Source organism: Ranitomeya variabilis, chromosome 2, assembly GCF_051348905.1.
Source record: "Ranitomeya variabilis isolate aRanVar5 chromosome 2, aRanVar5.hap1, whole genome shotgun sequence".
NCBI lineage: Eukaryota > Metazoa > Chordata > Amphibia > Anura > Dendrobatidae > Ranitomeya > Ranitomeya variabilis.
Window position 1 is genome coordinate 853874131 of NC_135233.1, and position 16153 is coordinate 853890283.

The 16153-nt window shown below is 43.3% G+C and overlaps 1 protein-coding gene across 1 annotated transcript in view; it reads right to left on the reverse strand.

The window, feature by feature from the left end:
- LOC143803981 (uncharacterized) overlaps positions 1–16153 on the reverse strand; it is a 521136-nt gene that overhangs the window by 75947 nt on the left and 429036 nt on the right. Inside the window, exons 105-109 of the mRNA XM_077281733.1 lie at positions 15829–15948; positions 13515–13634; positions 7388–7507; positions 878–997; positions 34–153 (exon numbers count right to left, since the gene is read on the reverse strand). Coding sequence (XP_077137848.1) covers positions 34–153; positions 878–997; positions 7388–7507; positions 13515–13634; positions 15829–15948 — 600 coding nt within the window. The remainder of the gene's footprint in view (positions 1–33; positions 154–877; positions 998–7387; positions 7508–13514; positions 13635–15828; positions 15949–16153) is intronic.

Genomic DNA, 16153 nt, shown 5'->3' on the forward strand with positions numbered 1-16153 from the left:
AACAGGATTCAATGAAAATAAGTCAGAACTCACCCCAGAATCCAACATTACAGGCACAGGTGTAATTTCCTATTGTGTTATTACAGGTGGCATTGGGTGAGCAGGAATTACTGGTCTCACATTCATCAATATCCTCACAGTGGGTCCCGTTACCTGATCAATGTAACATGTGTCACAGTTATCAGAGGATCTAACAATAGACGTATATGTGAAAATAAATATTTACTACTGAAAACATATATTGTAAGTTGTTAATTGGCAAGTCACAGCCAATATGGTCAAAATAATTTGGCATAAATTATGGGTCATGTTTGAAGTGCCGATAAGACTGAACTACAGGTTATTTCCCCTAAATTTGAACTGTTAGTAATTTATATATGAAAGAAGGAGTTACATTTTCTTTATAAGAGCTAATATATTATTTTTCTATCTCATACGAGCACAATCTTACCTTTCTATGGCACAGCAGTATAACAAAGTGTGGTTAAACATATACACCCAGGCTCACCTATTTGCTTTTGACACTCATTAATAAGTACACCTCATTGTATGCATTTTAGTCAGGATACTTATGTAGAAGACTTTATCAGTAACTGCACTTTTATAAACAGTTACATGGATCGTCCAATACTGGACAACTCTTCTAAACTGCTACATAGGGGCCATACGGAATATAAAAATACATCTTCACTTTTCGGACCATAGAACTTCTGACGACCATGTGACATTGTTTTGTCATGTGACTACTGCAGCCAATCAGAATACTTTACCATTACGTCAGAACTGATGTTTGCTCTCTTTAGCAGTTAAGAACTGATTGTCCAGGGGTGAACAACCCATTAAAGAAAGCTGTAAGCTGGAATCAATAAGAACTCACCCCAGAATCCATTCTTACAAGAGCAGCTGTAATTTCCTATATCGTTATTGCAGGTGGCATTAGGTGAGCAGGTATTACCGGTCTCACATTCATCAATATCATCACAGTGGGTCCCGTTACCTGATCAATGTAAAAGGTTTACAGGTAATTGAGGCTATTTCCTCACAGTTAGGCTAGGTTCATACTTATGCGGCGCTTTACATTGAGCACTCGGTCTGGGCGGTACGTCTTTTTTTTACAAAACAGAATTCAGGAGTACAAAATCCTCCCTGATAGTCATTTACTACAGAGAAGCAAACTAAAGATCTACATTTGTACTCTGAGCTTCTTTCTGTCTCTGTCCTTCTATTTAGTGGGACACAAAGCCGAGGTGACAACACGCGGTGTCAGGAAATAAAATGTTTCATTTTCTGACACCATCTCTCGTCTTATGGGAAGAATAAAGGAAATCTACTGCAAGCTCTCACTGATATCAGTGCCGCTGATAGTGACAATGCCACTTTCATATCAAAGAGATAATTTAATGCAATTATTAATTTTCTTACCTGAGAATCCAACTTTACAAGCACAGATGAAACTTCCTATTGTGTTAGTGCAGGTTGCATCAGGTGAGCAGATAATATTGGTCTCACATTCATCAATATCATCACAGTGGGTCCCGTTACCTGATGAATAGTGTTGAGCATTCCGATACTGCAAATATCGGGTATCGGACGATATTTGCTGTATCGGAATTCCGATACCGAGTTCCGATATTTTTGCGATATCGGAAATCGGAATTGGAAGTGTGCGGTGCGTATGGTTCCTAGGGTCTGGAGGAGAGGACTCTCCTTCAGGCCCTGGGATCCATATTCACGTAAAAAATAAATAATAAAAATAAAAAATATTGATATACTCACCCCTCCGGCAGACCCTGGACCTTAGCGGTGCCTCCGTTCCTAAGAATGCAGGGAGTGAAAGACCTTTGATGACATCCCGGCTTGTGATTGGTCGCATGAGCGGTCACATGAGCGGTCACATGAGCGGTCATGCGACCAATCACAAGCCGCGATGTAATCGAAGGTCCTTCACTCCGCATTCTTAGGAACGGAGGCAGACGCTTGGACCAGTGAGAGCCGGGGCCGTCCGAGGGGTGAGTATATCAATATTTTTTATTTTTATTCTTTATTTTATACATGAATATGGATCCCAGGGCCTGAAGGAGAGTTTCCTCTCCTTCAGACCCTGGGAACCATTCCGTTATTTTGTGTCCCATTGATATGCATTGGTATCGGGTATCGGTATCGGCGATATCCGATATTTTTTGGATATCGGCCGATCCAGTCCGATACCGATACCTTTGCATATCGGAAGGTATCGCTCAACACTACTGATGAATATATAATGAATAGCAGTTTACTGAGGATATACAGATGTAGCACATACCACGATGCAGCAGGATATTTTAATGCAAAAAACTGTAACTTGACACCAAAGTTGACATGTTTATTGGCCTTTCTTATGTTAAAGGGAAACTGTCAGGTCCCCCATGCCCCCAACCCAGCAGCATTCACCTCTGTAGGGTTAAGCTCCCTGAATAACCAGTCCTGTATATCGTAATTCAGCTAAATAAATGCTGAAAAAAAGCAATTGCAATGTCCCCTTTTTTATGCTAATGAGGACTTTGACTAGTAGATAGGGCATTAGTTGCCCCAGACTAGCCAGCCCTCTTTCCATGTTATCACTTCTCTGTGGGCATCATTGCCAGATCACCCACATCCCAGCTTCAGAGGCATAGTGTGCATGATTGGAAGCCATCTTCTGAACTTCCAGTCTTGTGCAGTGCGCCTCAGAAGCCTGGAAGGGTACATCTGGCTTCAAAGACACTGTGACACTGCCGAAATGAGCGGCGCTCATTCATGACTTTTACATGAGCTGGCGATAACACTGCTCAATCAAATTATGTTGTCACGCCCTTAGAGGCATCATAACATAGAAAGAGGGTGGATTAGTTTCAAGAAATAACGCCCCATTGACTACTCAAAGCCCTCATTAGCATAGGAAATGGGGGCTGAATTATGTTATACAGAGCTGGCTAGACAGGGGTTTTAATAATACAAAGGTGAATACTGCTGAGTTGCAGGGCATGGGTGACCAGGCAGGTTCCCTTTAAGTGTCCAGTTACAGCTTTCTATAACATGCCATAGTTAAGGGGGTTATCATCACTTTTCAGTTAAATTTTGCAGTTGACTACAGTTTACTATAAAAAAACAAAATGGAACGCCCCACTCAGAGCCACTGAGCTCTCTGATTCACTGATGCTCTGTAGCCATGACTTCATTGCTTCAGCCAATGACACTGGGAGCAGATGTGGGAACTCACAGGTGGACACAGGGAAGGAGAGTTCAGCTCAATTTGTTTTCTTCTATTGCTGTCTGCTATCGAAATGTAACTGAAAGGGAACAACCCATTTAATGCATTATGTGTTAGGCTGCCGTCACACTATCAGTATTTGGTCAGTATTTTACATCAGTATCTGTAAGCCAAAACCAGGAGTGGGTGATAAATGCAGAAGTGGTGCATAGGTTTCTGCTATACTTTTCCTCTAATTGTTCCACCCCTGGTTTTGGCTTACAGATACCGATGTACAGTGGTGTAACTACAAAGTTATGGGCCCCGGTGCGAACTTCCAAATGGGGCCCCCCCCCCACCTCCGTGACGCCCCCCCACCCCCTTCCCCTAGATACGCCTCGGACTGTTGCAGGAATCTCCTGCACTGCAACATGGTGTTGGGTGCCAGCACAGCCCGCACAGTGGTATATCCAGCACAGCCCGCACAGTGGTATATCCAGCACAGCCCGCACAGTGGTATATCCAGCACAGCCCGCACAGTGGTATATCCAGCACAGCCCGCACAGTGGTATATCCAGCACAGCCCGCACAGTGGTATATCCAGCACAGCCCGCACAGTGGTATATCCAGCACAGCCCGCACAGTGGTATATACAGCACAGCCCGCACAGTGGTATGTACAGCACAGCCCGCACAGTGGTATATACAGCACAGCCCGCACAGTGGTATATACAGCACAGCCCGCACAGGGGTAAATACAGCACAGCCCGCACAGGGGTAAATACAGCACAGCCCGCACAGGGGTATATACAGCACAGCCCGCACAGGGGTATATACAGCACAGCCCGCACAGGGGTATATACAGCACAGCCCGCACAGGGGTATATACAGCACAGCCCGCACAGGGGTATATACAGCACAGCCCGCACAGGGGTATATACAGCACAGCCCGCACAGGGGTATATACAGCACAGCCCGCACAGGGGTATATCCAGCACAGCCCGCACAGGGATATATACAGCAGAGCCCGCACAGGGGTATATGCAGCACAGCCAGCACAGGGGTATATAGAGCACAGCCAGCACAGGGGTATATAGAGCACAGCCCGCATCTCATCTCCCCCCCCCCCGATAATGGCCCCACAGTCCGGTGAAAAAGAAAAAAAAAAACTCTCCTCACCTTTCCTTTTGCCCGCGCTGCTCCTGGTGGCTGCAGTCTGCCCAGGACACTGCAGGTGCGCGATGATATGACGTCATCGCGCACCCGCAGTGTACTGTCAGAGGCAGAGCGGGGAATGATGGGAGAGGGGGCGTCCGGTGACGCTCTCCTCCATCATTGCATTGAACTATACCGGTGTCATAGACGCCGGTATAGTTAAATGCGGCGGCGGCGGCGGCGGCGGGGGGGAGGAACAGTGCAGCGGCCCACTACTGGCATCGGCTCTTCTGGCATTTGCCAGAAGTGCCCGATGTCCAGCCCGGCCCTGCCCTGACCTGCCGGCCCGGGGCCCCTGACCTGCGGGGCCCGGTCGCAATGGCGACCGCTGCGACCGCGGTCGTTACGCCCCTGCCGATGTAAAATACTGACCAAATACTGTTAGGGTATGTGTCCACGGTCAGGTTTGCTTCAGGCTTTGGTCAGGATTTTATGCAGGTAAAATCCTGACCAAAAATGCACCTGAGGTCACTGGCAGGTCACCTGCGGTGTTCCTGAGTGTTTTGCTCATTGTAGCAACATGCTGCGTTCTGAAAAAACGCAATGCATGTGCGTTTTTGCGGGAAAAACGCATGCATTTTTTAATGCACAGTGGAGACGGGATTTCATTAAATCCCCTCCACTATGCTGTAACATCTGGACGCTGCGTTTTTGACGCTGCGGCTCAACACTGCGTCAAAAACGCAGCGTTTCCTGAACGTGGACACATACCCTTAGTGTGACGGCAGCCTTAAGCTAAAGAATGCTACATCTGTAATAATAATAATAATTTTTATTTATATAGCGCCAACATATTCCGCAGCGCTTTACAACTTATAGAGGGGACTTGTACAGACAATAGACATTACAGCATAACAGAAATCAGTTCAAAATAGATACCAGGAGGAATGAGGGCCCTGCTCGCAAGCTTACAACCTATGAGGAAAAGGGGAGACACGAGAGGTGGATGGTGACAATTGCTTTAGTTATTGGGACCAGCCATAGTGTAAGGATCGGGTGTTCATGTAAAGCTGCATGAACCAGTTAACTGCCTAAGTATGTAGCAGTACAGACACAGAGGGCTATTAACTGTATAAAGTGTATGAGAACATGATGCAAGGAACCTGATTATGTGTTTGTTTTTTTTTGTTTTTTTTGTTTTTAATAGGCCACACAGGGATAGTTATGTTAATGCGTTGAGGCGGTAGGCCAGTCTGAACAAATGCGTTTTTAGGGCACGATTAAAACTGTGGGGATTGGGGATTAATCGTATTAACCTAGGTAGTGCATTCCAAAGAATCAGCGCAGCACGTGTAAAGTCTTGGAGACGGGAATGGGAGGTTCTGATTATTGAGGATGCTAACCTGAGGTCATTAGCGGAGTGGAGTGCACGGGTAGGGTGGTAGACTGAGACCAGAGAGGAGATGTAGGGTGGTGCTGAGCCATGGAGTGCTTTGTGGATGAGGGTAGTAGTTTTGTACTGGATTCTGGAGTGGATGGGTAGCCAGTGTAATGACTGGCACAAGGTAGAGGCATCGGTGTAACGGTTGGTGAGGAATATGATCCTGGCAGCAGCATTCAGGACAGATTGGAGCGGGGAGAGTTTGGTAAGAGGGAGGCCGATTAGTAGAGAGTTACAATAGTCCAGATGAGAATGAATAAGTGAGACAGTAAGAGTTTTTGCAGAGTCGAAAGAAAGAAAGAAGGCGAAAGAAAAGGGCGAATTCTAGAAATGTTTTTGAGATGCAGATAAGAAGAGCGAGCCAGTGATCGGATGTGGGGGGTGATTGAAAGGTCGGAATCAAGGATGACCCCAAGGCAGCGGGCATGTTGCTTTGGAGTAATGGTGGAACCGCACACGGAGATGGCAATGTCAGGCAAAGGTAGGTTAGTAGAGGGAGAGAACAAGAGGAGTTCAGTTTTTGACAGGTTCAGTTTCAGATAGAGGGAGGACATGATGTTAGAGACAGCGGTAAGACAATCACTGGTGTTTTCTAAGAAGGTCGGAGTGAAAGCAGGAGAAGAAGTGTATAATTGGGTGTCATCAGCATAGAGATGGTACTGGAACCCAAATCTGCTGATTGTTTGTCCAATAGGGGCAGTATACAAAAAGAAGAGGAGGGAGCCTAGGACTGATCCTTGAGGAACCCCAACAGTAAGGGGAAGGTGAGAGGAGGAGGAACCAGCAAAACATACAGTGAAGGATCGGTCAGAGAGATAGGAGGAGAACCAAGAGAGAACGGTGTCCTTGATGCCGATGGAGCGGAGCATAGTGAGGAGGAGCTGATGATCCACAGTGTCGAATGCTTCGGAGAGATCCAAGAGAATTAGCATGGAGTAGTGACCATTAGATTTAGCTGTTAGTAAGTCATTAGAGACTTTAGTGAGGGCAGTTTCAGTAGAGTGTAAAGAGCGGAAGCCAGATTGAAGAGGGTCGAGAAGAGAGTTATCTGAGAGATAGCGGGTAAGATGGGAGTGGACCAGGCGTTCCAGGAGTTTAGAGATGAAGGGAAGATTAGAGACAGGTCTATAATTAGCGGCACAGTTTTGGTCGAGGGAGGGTTTTTTAAGTAATGGATGTATGATGGCATGCTTAATGAGGAGGGAAAAATACCGGAAGTGAGGGAAAGGTTGAATATTTTTGTTATGTGAGAGGTGACAGCCGGGGAAAGGGACTGGAGGAGATGTGACGGAATGGGGTCACTGGTGCAAGTGGTCGGGCGGGAAGATGTTAGGAGCCTGCTTACTTCTTCTTCAGTAACTGGTTCAAAGTAACATCAGAGGTAAATGTGAAAGTGAACAACTATTCCTGAAACATCAACAAGTTATTATTTTGCAAATCAGAAACAAGGATTAATAACTGGACACAAATTAGAGATCATGTTTGACATGTCAGTTAGCCTGAATACACTTTATTCCATCAGATTTCCATGGTTTTATTTGTTTATAATTAATAGAACTAAATACCCGGAAAATGAGATCTTACCTGAGAATCCATCATTACAAGTACAGGTGTAATTTCCTATTGTGTTAGTGCAGGTTGCATTAGGTGAGCAGATATTACTGGTCTCACATTCATCAATATCATCACAGTGTAGTCCGTTACCTAATTAATAGAAAATATTTTACAGTTAAAAAGAACTTTTCACCAACTTTTTCATGTTGAACTAGATGCAAAATTTAATAGTGGCCTCAGAGTAAATTAAAATGTTTTTTTTTTTGCCACTTTATTGTGCAGATATTAATCAAAAAATTTGGAACCTAATGAAATCATTTTCATTACGTACAAGTTGTCGTTATTACAGAGCATTCAGGGGGGGACAGGTACTTTTTCCCTATGTAGTACATTACCCAATCATAAGCCAAAAGCAATACATCCCAGAAAAGAACACACCCCACAATAGCTTAACCCCTTAATGTCCAATGACAGACAGAGTCCGTCATTGGACGCCTCTCCCTGCTCAGTGCGGGCTTCGGCAATGAGCCCGCACCTTTTCCGGCACACGACAGCTGATCTACACATATTTTGCATTGCTGAGTTCAGAATCGCCCAATCTATCAATCTAAAAAAAAAATAATTAAACTGATTGCTAAACGGCATAGAAAAAAAAAAAGGCCAGAATTACTTTTTTTTTATCGCTGCAACATTGCAATAAAATGCAATGACAGGCTTTCAAAAGATCGTATACACACCAAAATGTTATCAATAAATAAAGTATGTCAGATCAAAGAGAGAAAAATAAAACCTCAACCAATCTAAGATCATGAAAAATGGAGACGCCAAGGGCTCAAAAAATTGAAACTTTTTGTGAACCTAGTAAAAAAGCCAAACAAAAAACAAGTGTGGGATTACACTTTTTTTCAATTTTACCACACTTGGAATTTGTTTTCCTGCTTTCCATTACACAACATGATAAAACCAATGGTGTTGTTCAAAAGTAAAACTCGTCCCACAAAAACAGGCCCTCACATGGCCATTTTGACCAATAAATAAAAAAGTTATGGCTCTTGGAAGAAGGGGAGCAAAAAATGAAAATGCAAAACCAAAAATACCCCTGGTCGTTAAGGGGTTAAAATTAGTGATGCGCGAGTATACTTGCTACTCGGGTGGTCTCCAAGTATTTGTGAGTGCTCAGAGATTTCGTTTTTGTTGACCGCAGCTGCATGATTTACGGCTACTAGGCAGCTTGAATACATGTGGGGATTCCCTAGCAACCAGGTAACCCACACATGTACTCAACCTGTCTAGCAGCCATAAATCATGCAGCTGCGTAGATAAAACCTAAATCTCCGAGCAGTCACAAATACTCAGGGACCACCTGAGCGTGCTCGGGAAAACCCGAGCAACGAGTATACTCGCTCATCATTTGCTAAAATATGTTGCTCAGTATGAATTGTTAGTACTTTATTTATGGAAGAAGAAGTTAAATTTTCTTTATAAGAGTTAATATATTATTTTTCTATCTCATATGAGCACGGTGTTACCTTTCTATGGCACAGCAGTATATCAAAGTATTGTTTGACATGTACACCTAGGCTCACCTATTTGCTTTTGACACCCATTAACCCCTTAAGTCCCAAGGGTGGTTTGCACGTTAATGACAGGGCCAATTTTTACAATTCTGACCACTGTCCCTTTATGAGGTTATAACTCTGGAACGCTTCAACGGATCCCGGTGATTCTGACATGGTTTCTCATGACATATTGTACTTCATGATAGTGGTAAAAATTTCTTCGATAAACCTTACATTTATTTGTGAAAAAAATGGAAATTTGGCGAAAATTTAGAAAATTTCACAATTTTCCAACTTTTAATTTTTATGCCTTTAAATCACAGAGATAAGTCACACAAAATACTTAATAAGTAACATTTCCCACATGTCTATGATACATGAGCACAATTTTGGAACCAACATTTTTTTGTTGTTGTTAGGGAGTTATAAGGGTTAGAAGTTGACCATCAATTTCTCATTTTTACAACACCATTTTTTTTAGGGACCATATCTCATTTGAAGTCATTTTGAGGGGTCTATATGATAGAAAATAACTAAGTGTGATACCATTCTAAAAACTGCACCCCTCAAGGTGCTCAAAACCACATTCAAGAAGTTTATTAACCCTTCTGGTGCTTCACAGGAATTTTTGGAATGTTTAAATAAAAATTGCATACACCTGGCTATGAAGTTCAAAGCTCAATGAGGTTACAAAACCAAAAAAAGTGCTTTAGTAAGTCAGTGAAAAGTAGGTAGGAAAATTTAAAACAAGAAAATGATAAGGATGCCCATACTTATGCACCTGTCAAATTTTGTTTGAGATTGCACATTTTCTGTTAGTACAATAAACCTCATTTCAAGGCAGAAACATTACTGTGTCCAACAGTTATTAGATATATGAAACTGAAATAGCTGTTGCAAAAAAAACAATTTTTATAAAACATTCAGCTTAAGATTAATAGGGGTGCCCAAACTTTTTCATATAACTGTAACTTTTTTTCACACAAAATTTAATTCAGCTCCAATTTGATTTATTTTACCAAGGGAAATAGGAGAAAATGGACCACAAAAATTGTTGTACAATTTGTCCTGAGTACGCCGATACCCCGTGTGTGGGGGTAAACCACTGTTTGGGTGCATGGCAGAGCATCCATTTTGCATTTGGAGAGCCCCTGGTGTGCCTAAACATTGAAACCCCCCACAAGTGACACCATTTTAGAAAGTAGACCCCCTAAGGAACTTATCTAGATGTGTGGTGAGCACTTTGACCCACCAAGTGCTTCCGCTTATACCCCATATGTGGGGGTAAATATGTGGGGGTAAACCACTGTTTGGGCGCATGGCAGAGCTCAGAAGGGAAGGAGCGCTATTTGACTTTTCAATGCAAAATTGACAGGAATTGAGATGGGACGCCATGTTGCGTTTGGCAAGCCACTGATGTGCCTATACATTGAAACCCCCCCACAAGTGACACCATTTTGGAAATTAGACCCCCTAAGGAACTTATCTAGATGTGTGGTGAGCACTTTGACCCACCAAGTGCTTCACAGAAGTGTATCATGCAGAGCCGTAAAAATAAAAAATCATATTTTTTCACAAAAATAAACTTTTCACCCCCAATTTTTATTTTCCCCAGGGGAACAGGAGAAATTGGACCCCAGAAGTTGTTGAGCAATTTGTCCTGAGTACGCTGATACCCCATATGTGGGGGTAAACCACTGTTTGGGTGCACGGGAGAGCTCGGAAGGAAAGGAGCACTGTTTTACTTTTTCAATGCAGAATTGACTGGAATTGAGATCGAATGCCATGTTGCGTTTGGAGAGCCCCTGATGTGTCTAAACAGTGTAAACCCACAATTCTAACTGAAACCCTAACCCTAACCCTAGCCCCAACCCAAACCCTAGCCCCAACCCTAACCCTAACCCTAGCACTAACCCTAGCCCTAACCCTAGCCCTATCTCAGCCCTAACCCTAGCCTTAACCATCCCCCCTACCCCTAACCCTAGCCCTAACCCTAGCCTAGCCCTAACCCTAACCCTAATGGGAAAATGGAAATAAATACATTTTTTTAATTTTACTATATTACCTAACTAAGGGGGTGATGAAGGGGGGTTTGATTTACTTTTATATCTTTTTTTTAGCTGATTTTTATGATTGACAGCCGTCACAGACTAAAAGACGCTTTTTATTGCAAAAAATAGTTTTTGCGTCTCCACATTTTGAGAGCTATAATTTTTCCATATTTTGGTCCACAGAGTCATATGAGGTCTTGTTTTTTGCGGGACGAGTTGACGTTTTTATTGGTAACATTTTCGGGCACATGACATTTTTTGATCGCTTTTTATTCCGATTTTTGTGAGGCAGAATGACCAAAAAACAGCTATTCATGAATTTCTTTTTTGGGGGGCGTTTATACCATTCCACATTTAGTAAAATTGATAATGCAGTTTTATTGTTCGGGTCAGTACGATTACAGAGATACCTCATTTATATCTTTTTTTATGTTTTGGCGCTTTTATACGATAAAAACTATTTTATAGAAAAAATAATTATTTTTGCATTGCTTTATTCTGAGGACTATAACTTTTTTATTTTTTGCTGATGATGCTGTATCGTGGCTCGTTTTTTGCGGGACAAGATGACATTTTCAGTGGTACCATGGTTATTTATATCCATCTTTTTGATCGCATGTTATTCCACTTTTTGTTCGGCGGTATGATAATAAACCGTTGTTTTTTGCCTCTTTTTTTTTACCGCGTTCACTGAAGGGGTTAACTAGCAGGACAGTTTTATAGATGGGGTCGTTACGGACACGGCGATACTAAATATGTGTACTTTTATTGTTTTTTTTATTATTTAGATAAAGAAATGTATTTATGGGAACAATATATTTTTTTTAATAATTAGGATTTTTTTTTTTTTAACACGTGAATATTTTTTTTTTTTACTTTACAACATTGCCCCGGGGGGGCACTGTTGTGGATTCTGTTGGTGGGCTCCCTCTGGTGGTTACTGCTGGTACTGGGTGACTTTGGTGGGTTGCGGCCTTTGGTTTCCACCTGTCCATCAGAGGCTGGGTGTTTCCTATTTTACCTGGCCTTTCTGTCATTTCCCTTGCCGGCTATCAATGTGTTCAGATGTGCTCTGTTTGGTTCCTGCCTACCTGCTCCCAGATCTTTCAGGATAAGCTAAGTGCTGATTTTCAGTTGTTTGGTTTTTGGTCCAGCTTGCTTAGAATGTCTCTATGCTAGCTGGTTGCTCTAGTGGACTGAGGTTCTCCCCATGTGCCATGAGTTGGCACATGGGTTCTTGTAATCTCAGGATGGTTTTTTTGATTAGGGTTTTTTGCTGACCGCTCAGTCCCCTTTTGTATTATTCTGCTTTCTAGTTTTTAGCGGGCCTCTATTTGCTAAAGCTATATACATCATCTCTGTGTGTGTGCCTTCCTCTCATTTCACCGTCAATACATGTGGGGGGCAACTATACCTTTGGGATTAATTCCTCTGGAGGCAAGTGAGGTCTTGTTTTCTCTGCAGTACTAGTTAGCTCTTAGGCTGGTGCGTGGCGTCTAGAACCAACGTAGGCACGCTCCCTGGCTATCTCTAGTTGCGTTTGTCAGGCGTAGGGCAGCGGTCAGCCCAGGTTCCATCACCCTAGAGCTCGTCCGATATTTTGTTATACTTTGCTTGTCCTGTGCTATCCCTAGCCATTGGGGATTCATGACAGGGCACCATGTTATAGGGTCAGATCGCTGATCTGACACTTTACACAGCACTGTGTCAGATCAGCGATCTGACATGCAGGGCTGCAGGCTTACCAGCGCTTGCTCTGAGCAGGCGCTGGTAAGCCACCTCCCTGCAGGACCCGGATGCAGTCCCATGGCCATTTCGGATCTGGGGCCTGCAGGGAGAAGTTAGGAGACCCTCGGAGCAACGCGATCACATCACGCTGCTCCTAGGGACTCAGGGAGGCATCAGGGAGCCCCCTCCCTGCGCGATGCTTCCCTATACTGCCGACACACTGCGATCATGTTTGCCGGATGTCAGCTGCGATAGTCAGCTGACACCTGGCTGCGATCGGCCGCGCTCTCCCCGTGAGTGCAGCCGATCGCATATGAGGTACTATCCCATCACTGGGAATTAAGTCCCAGGTCACCTCGATGGGATAGTACGTCATATGGGATTAAGGGGTTAATAAGTACACCTCTTTGTATGCATTTTAGTCAGGATATTTCTGTTGAAGATTTTATCAGTAACTGCACTTTTATAAACAGTTACATGGATTGTCCAATACTGGGCGATTCTTAACTGCTACAGAGGGGACATATGGAATATAAAAACACATGTTATTCTTCACCTCTCGGACCATAGACCTTCTCATGACCATGTGACAATGTTGTGTCATGTGCCAGCTGCAGCCAATCAGATTCCTTTATTACTCTGTGAGAACAGATGTTTTCTCTCTTTAGCAGTTAAGAACTGATTGTGCAGGGGTGAACAACCCATTATCTTATGGGAAGAATAAAGGGAAATCTACTGCAAGCTCTCACTGATATCAGTGCCGCTGATAGGGACTTTCATATCAAAGAGACAATTTAATGTAATTATTCATTTTCTTACCTGAGAATCCATCCTTACAAGTACAGGTGTAATTTCCTATTGTGTTAGTGCAGGTGGCATTAGGTGAGCAGACATTACTGGTCTCACATTCATCAATATCATCACAGTGGGTCCCATTACCTGATGAATATGAATATATAATTAATCACAGTTTACCAAGGATATACAGATGTAGCACATATCACGATGCAGCAAGATATTTTAATACAAAATACTGTAAGTTGACACCAAACATGACATGTTTATAGGTCTTTGTTATGTTAAAGGGAACCTGTCAGTTCCCCCATGCCCCCGACCCAGCAGCAATCACCTCTGTAGAGTTAAGCTCCCTGAATAACCAGTCCTGCATAGCGTAATTCAGTTATATAAATGCAGAAAGCAATTATAATGTCCCCATTTCCTATGCTAATGAGGGCTATGACTAGTAGATAGGGCATTAGTTGCTCCAGAGTAGTTAGCCCTCTTTCCATGTTATCACGTTCATGTGGGTGTCATCGCAAGCTCATCCACAGTCCGACTTCAGAGGCATAGTGCGTATGACTGGAAGCCATCTTCTGAACTTCTAGTTATGTGCAGTGCGGATCAGAAGCCTGGAAGGGTACACACTGTTTAAAAGACCCTGTAGCTGTGAGCAGGTAGTGGGATGCAGTTAATGACAGAAGTCAGAGCCAGAGTTGCCTGGTTTATTAACAGGGGTGTACTCCACGCAGGGAGGTAATGGGTTCTGTAGAGGGTATGAGGGTGAATAATAGCACGATATGAATGAGGGGCATGGTAACAAAGTAAGCAACTGTTCACAAAAGTTTTAACTTATCACTCTGCCGGCTTTCTGGCTGCAGAGCCTTAAGTTCCAATGGTGGCGCCTACTCAAATGGCACGTGATGGCTCTGGTTTCATCCTGTAGAAACTGGAGGTCCAGTTCCCGGCAATGACGATGAATCCTCGTAGTTCCAAGCGCGGTCCTGAATCCACGGTTCGTCATATGGGGTGCAGCACAGTCTGTTACACTGCCGGAGTATGACACAGCTCGGCGGAGGTGATGGCGGCGATGAGCTATGACACAGTTCTGGCTGAGTCACCTGGTCTGTCTTAGGTGGCATGCACACAATAACCACCAGCCCGGAGCATCTGTAATTTGCGGTCATGGGGGATAACGGGCACCCGGCAGAGGTTTGTCCACAGTCAGTGTTACCGTATGCGGGGAGTCTACAGTGCGGGTCTGACCTCACACGATGCTCAGAGAGCGGAGAACTGACCTTCCCCTGCTGAGCTCTTCTTCCTGCCAAGTCTGACCCTTTTTTCCAGCGCAAAGAGCCTTTTATCAACGTCATGCCCCATACTGTCAAGTGCAAAGGTCGGTCTGGGTTGGAAAGGTTTCCCCCTGGAAACAATGGTGACAGCCCCGACAGTTTTGGAACCTGATGCAAGAGAGGTACCCCAGTCCGGTCTATCTTCTTACATGACACTGCCAAAAGGAGCAGCGCTCATGCACGAGTTTTACATGAGCTGGCGATGACACTGATAAATTATGTTATCACGCTCACAGGGACGTCATAACATGGAAAGAGGGCTGATTAGTCTGGAGAACTAGCACACTATCTACTAGTCAAAGCCCTCATTAGCATAGGAAATGGAGACTGAATTGTGTTATACAGGGCTGGTTAGACAGGAGGTTTAATCATACATAGGCGAATGCTGTTGAGTTGGAGGACATAAGTGACTTGAGAGGTTCCCTTTAAGTGTCCAGTTGCAGCTTTCTATAACATGCCATTGATAAAGGGGATATCATCACTTTTCAGTTACATTTTGTAGTTGAGTACAGTTTACTATAAAAAAAAAATGGAACATGAGAAAGCCCCAGTCGGAGCCACTGAGCTCTCTGATTCGCTGTTGCTCTGTAGCCATGACTTCATTGCTTGAGCCAATGACACTGGGAGCAGATGTGGGAACTTACTGGTGGACACAGGGAAGGAGAGTTCAGCTCAGGTTGTTTTCTTCTATAGTCATCTGCTATCAAAATGTAACTGAAAGGGAACAACCCATTTAATGCATTATGTGCCAAGCTAAAGTATGCTACATCTGTAACATCAGAGGTAAATGTGAAAGTGAAAAATTATTCCTGAAACATTTCAACATTTTATAATTGTTCAAATCAGAAGCAAGAATTAAATAATGACTGGACACAAATTAGAGATCATGTATGACATGTCAATTAGACTGAGCTACAGTTTATTACATCAGATTTTTTTTATAGGACCATGACTTTATCTGTTTATAATTATTAGAATTTAATAACTGGAAAATGACGACTTACCTGAGAATCCAGCATTACAGGCACAGGTGTAATTTCCTATTGTGTTAGTGCAGGTTGCATTAGGTGAGCAGATATTATTGGTCTCACATTCATCAATATCATCACAGTGGATTCCATTACCTAATTAATATAAAATGTTTTACAGTTAAAAAGAAATTTTCGCCAATTTTGTCATGTTGAACTAGATGCAAAATGTAATAGTAGCCTCAGAGTAAATTATTATTTTTTTTTTTTTTTGTATTTTGCCGCTCGGTTAGGCTGATATTAACAATCAAATAATTTGGCACCTAATGAGATCTTTTTCATTAAGTCCAAGTTGTTGTTA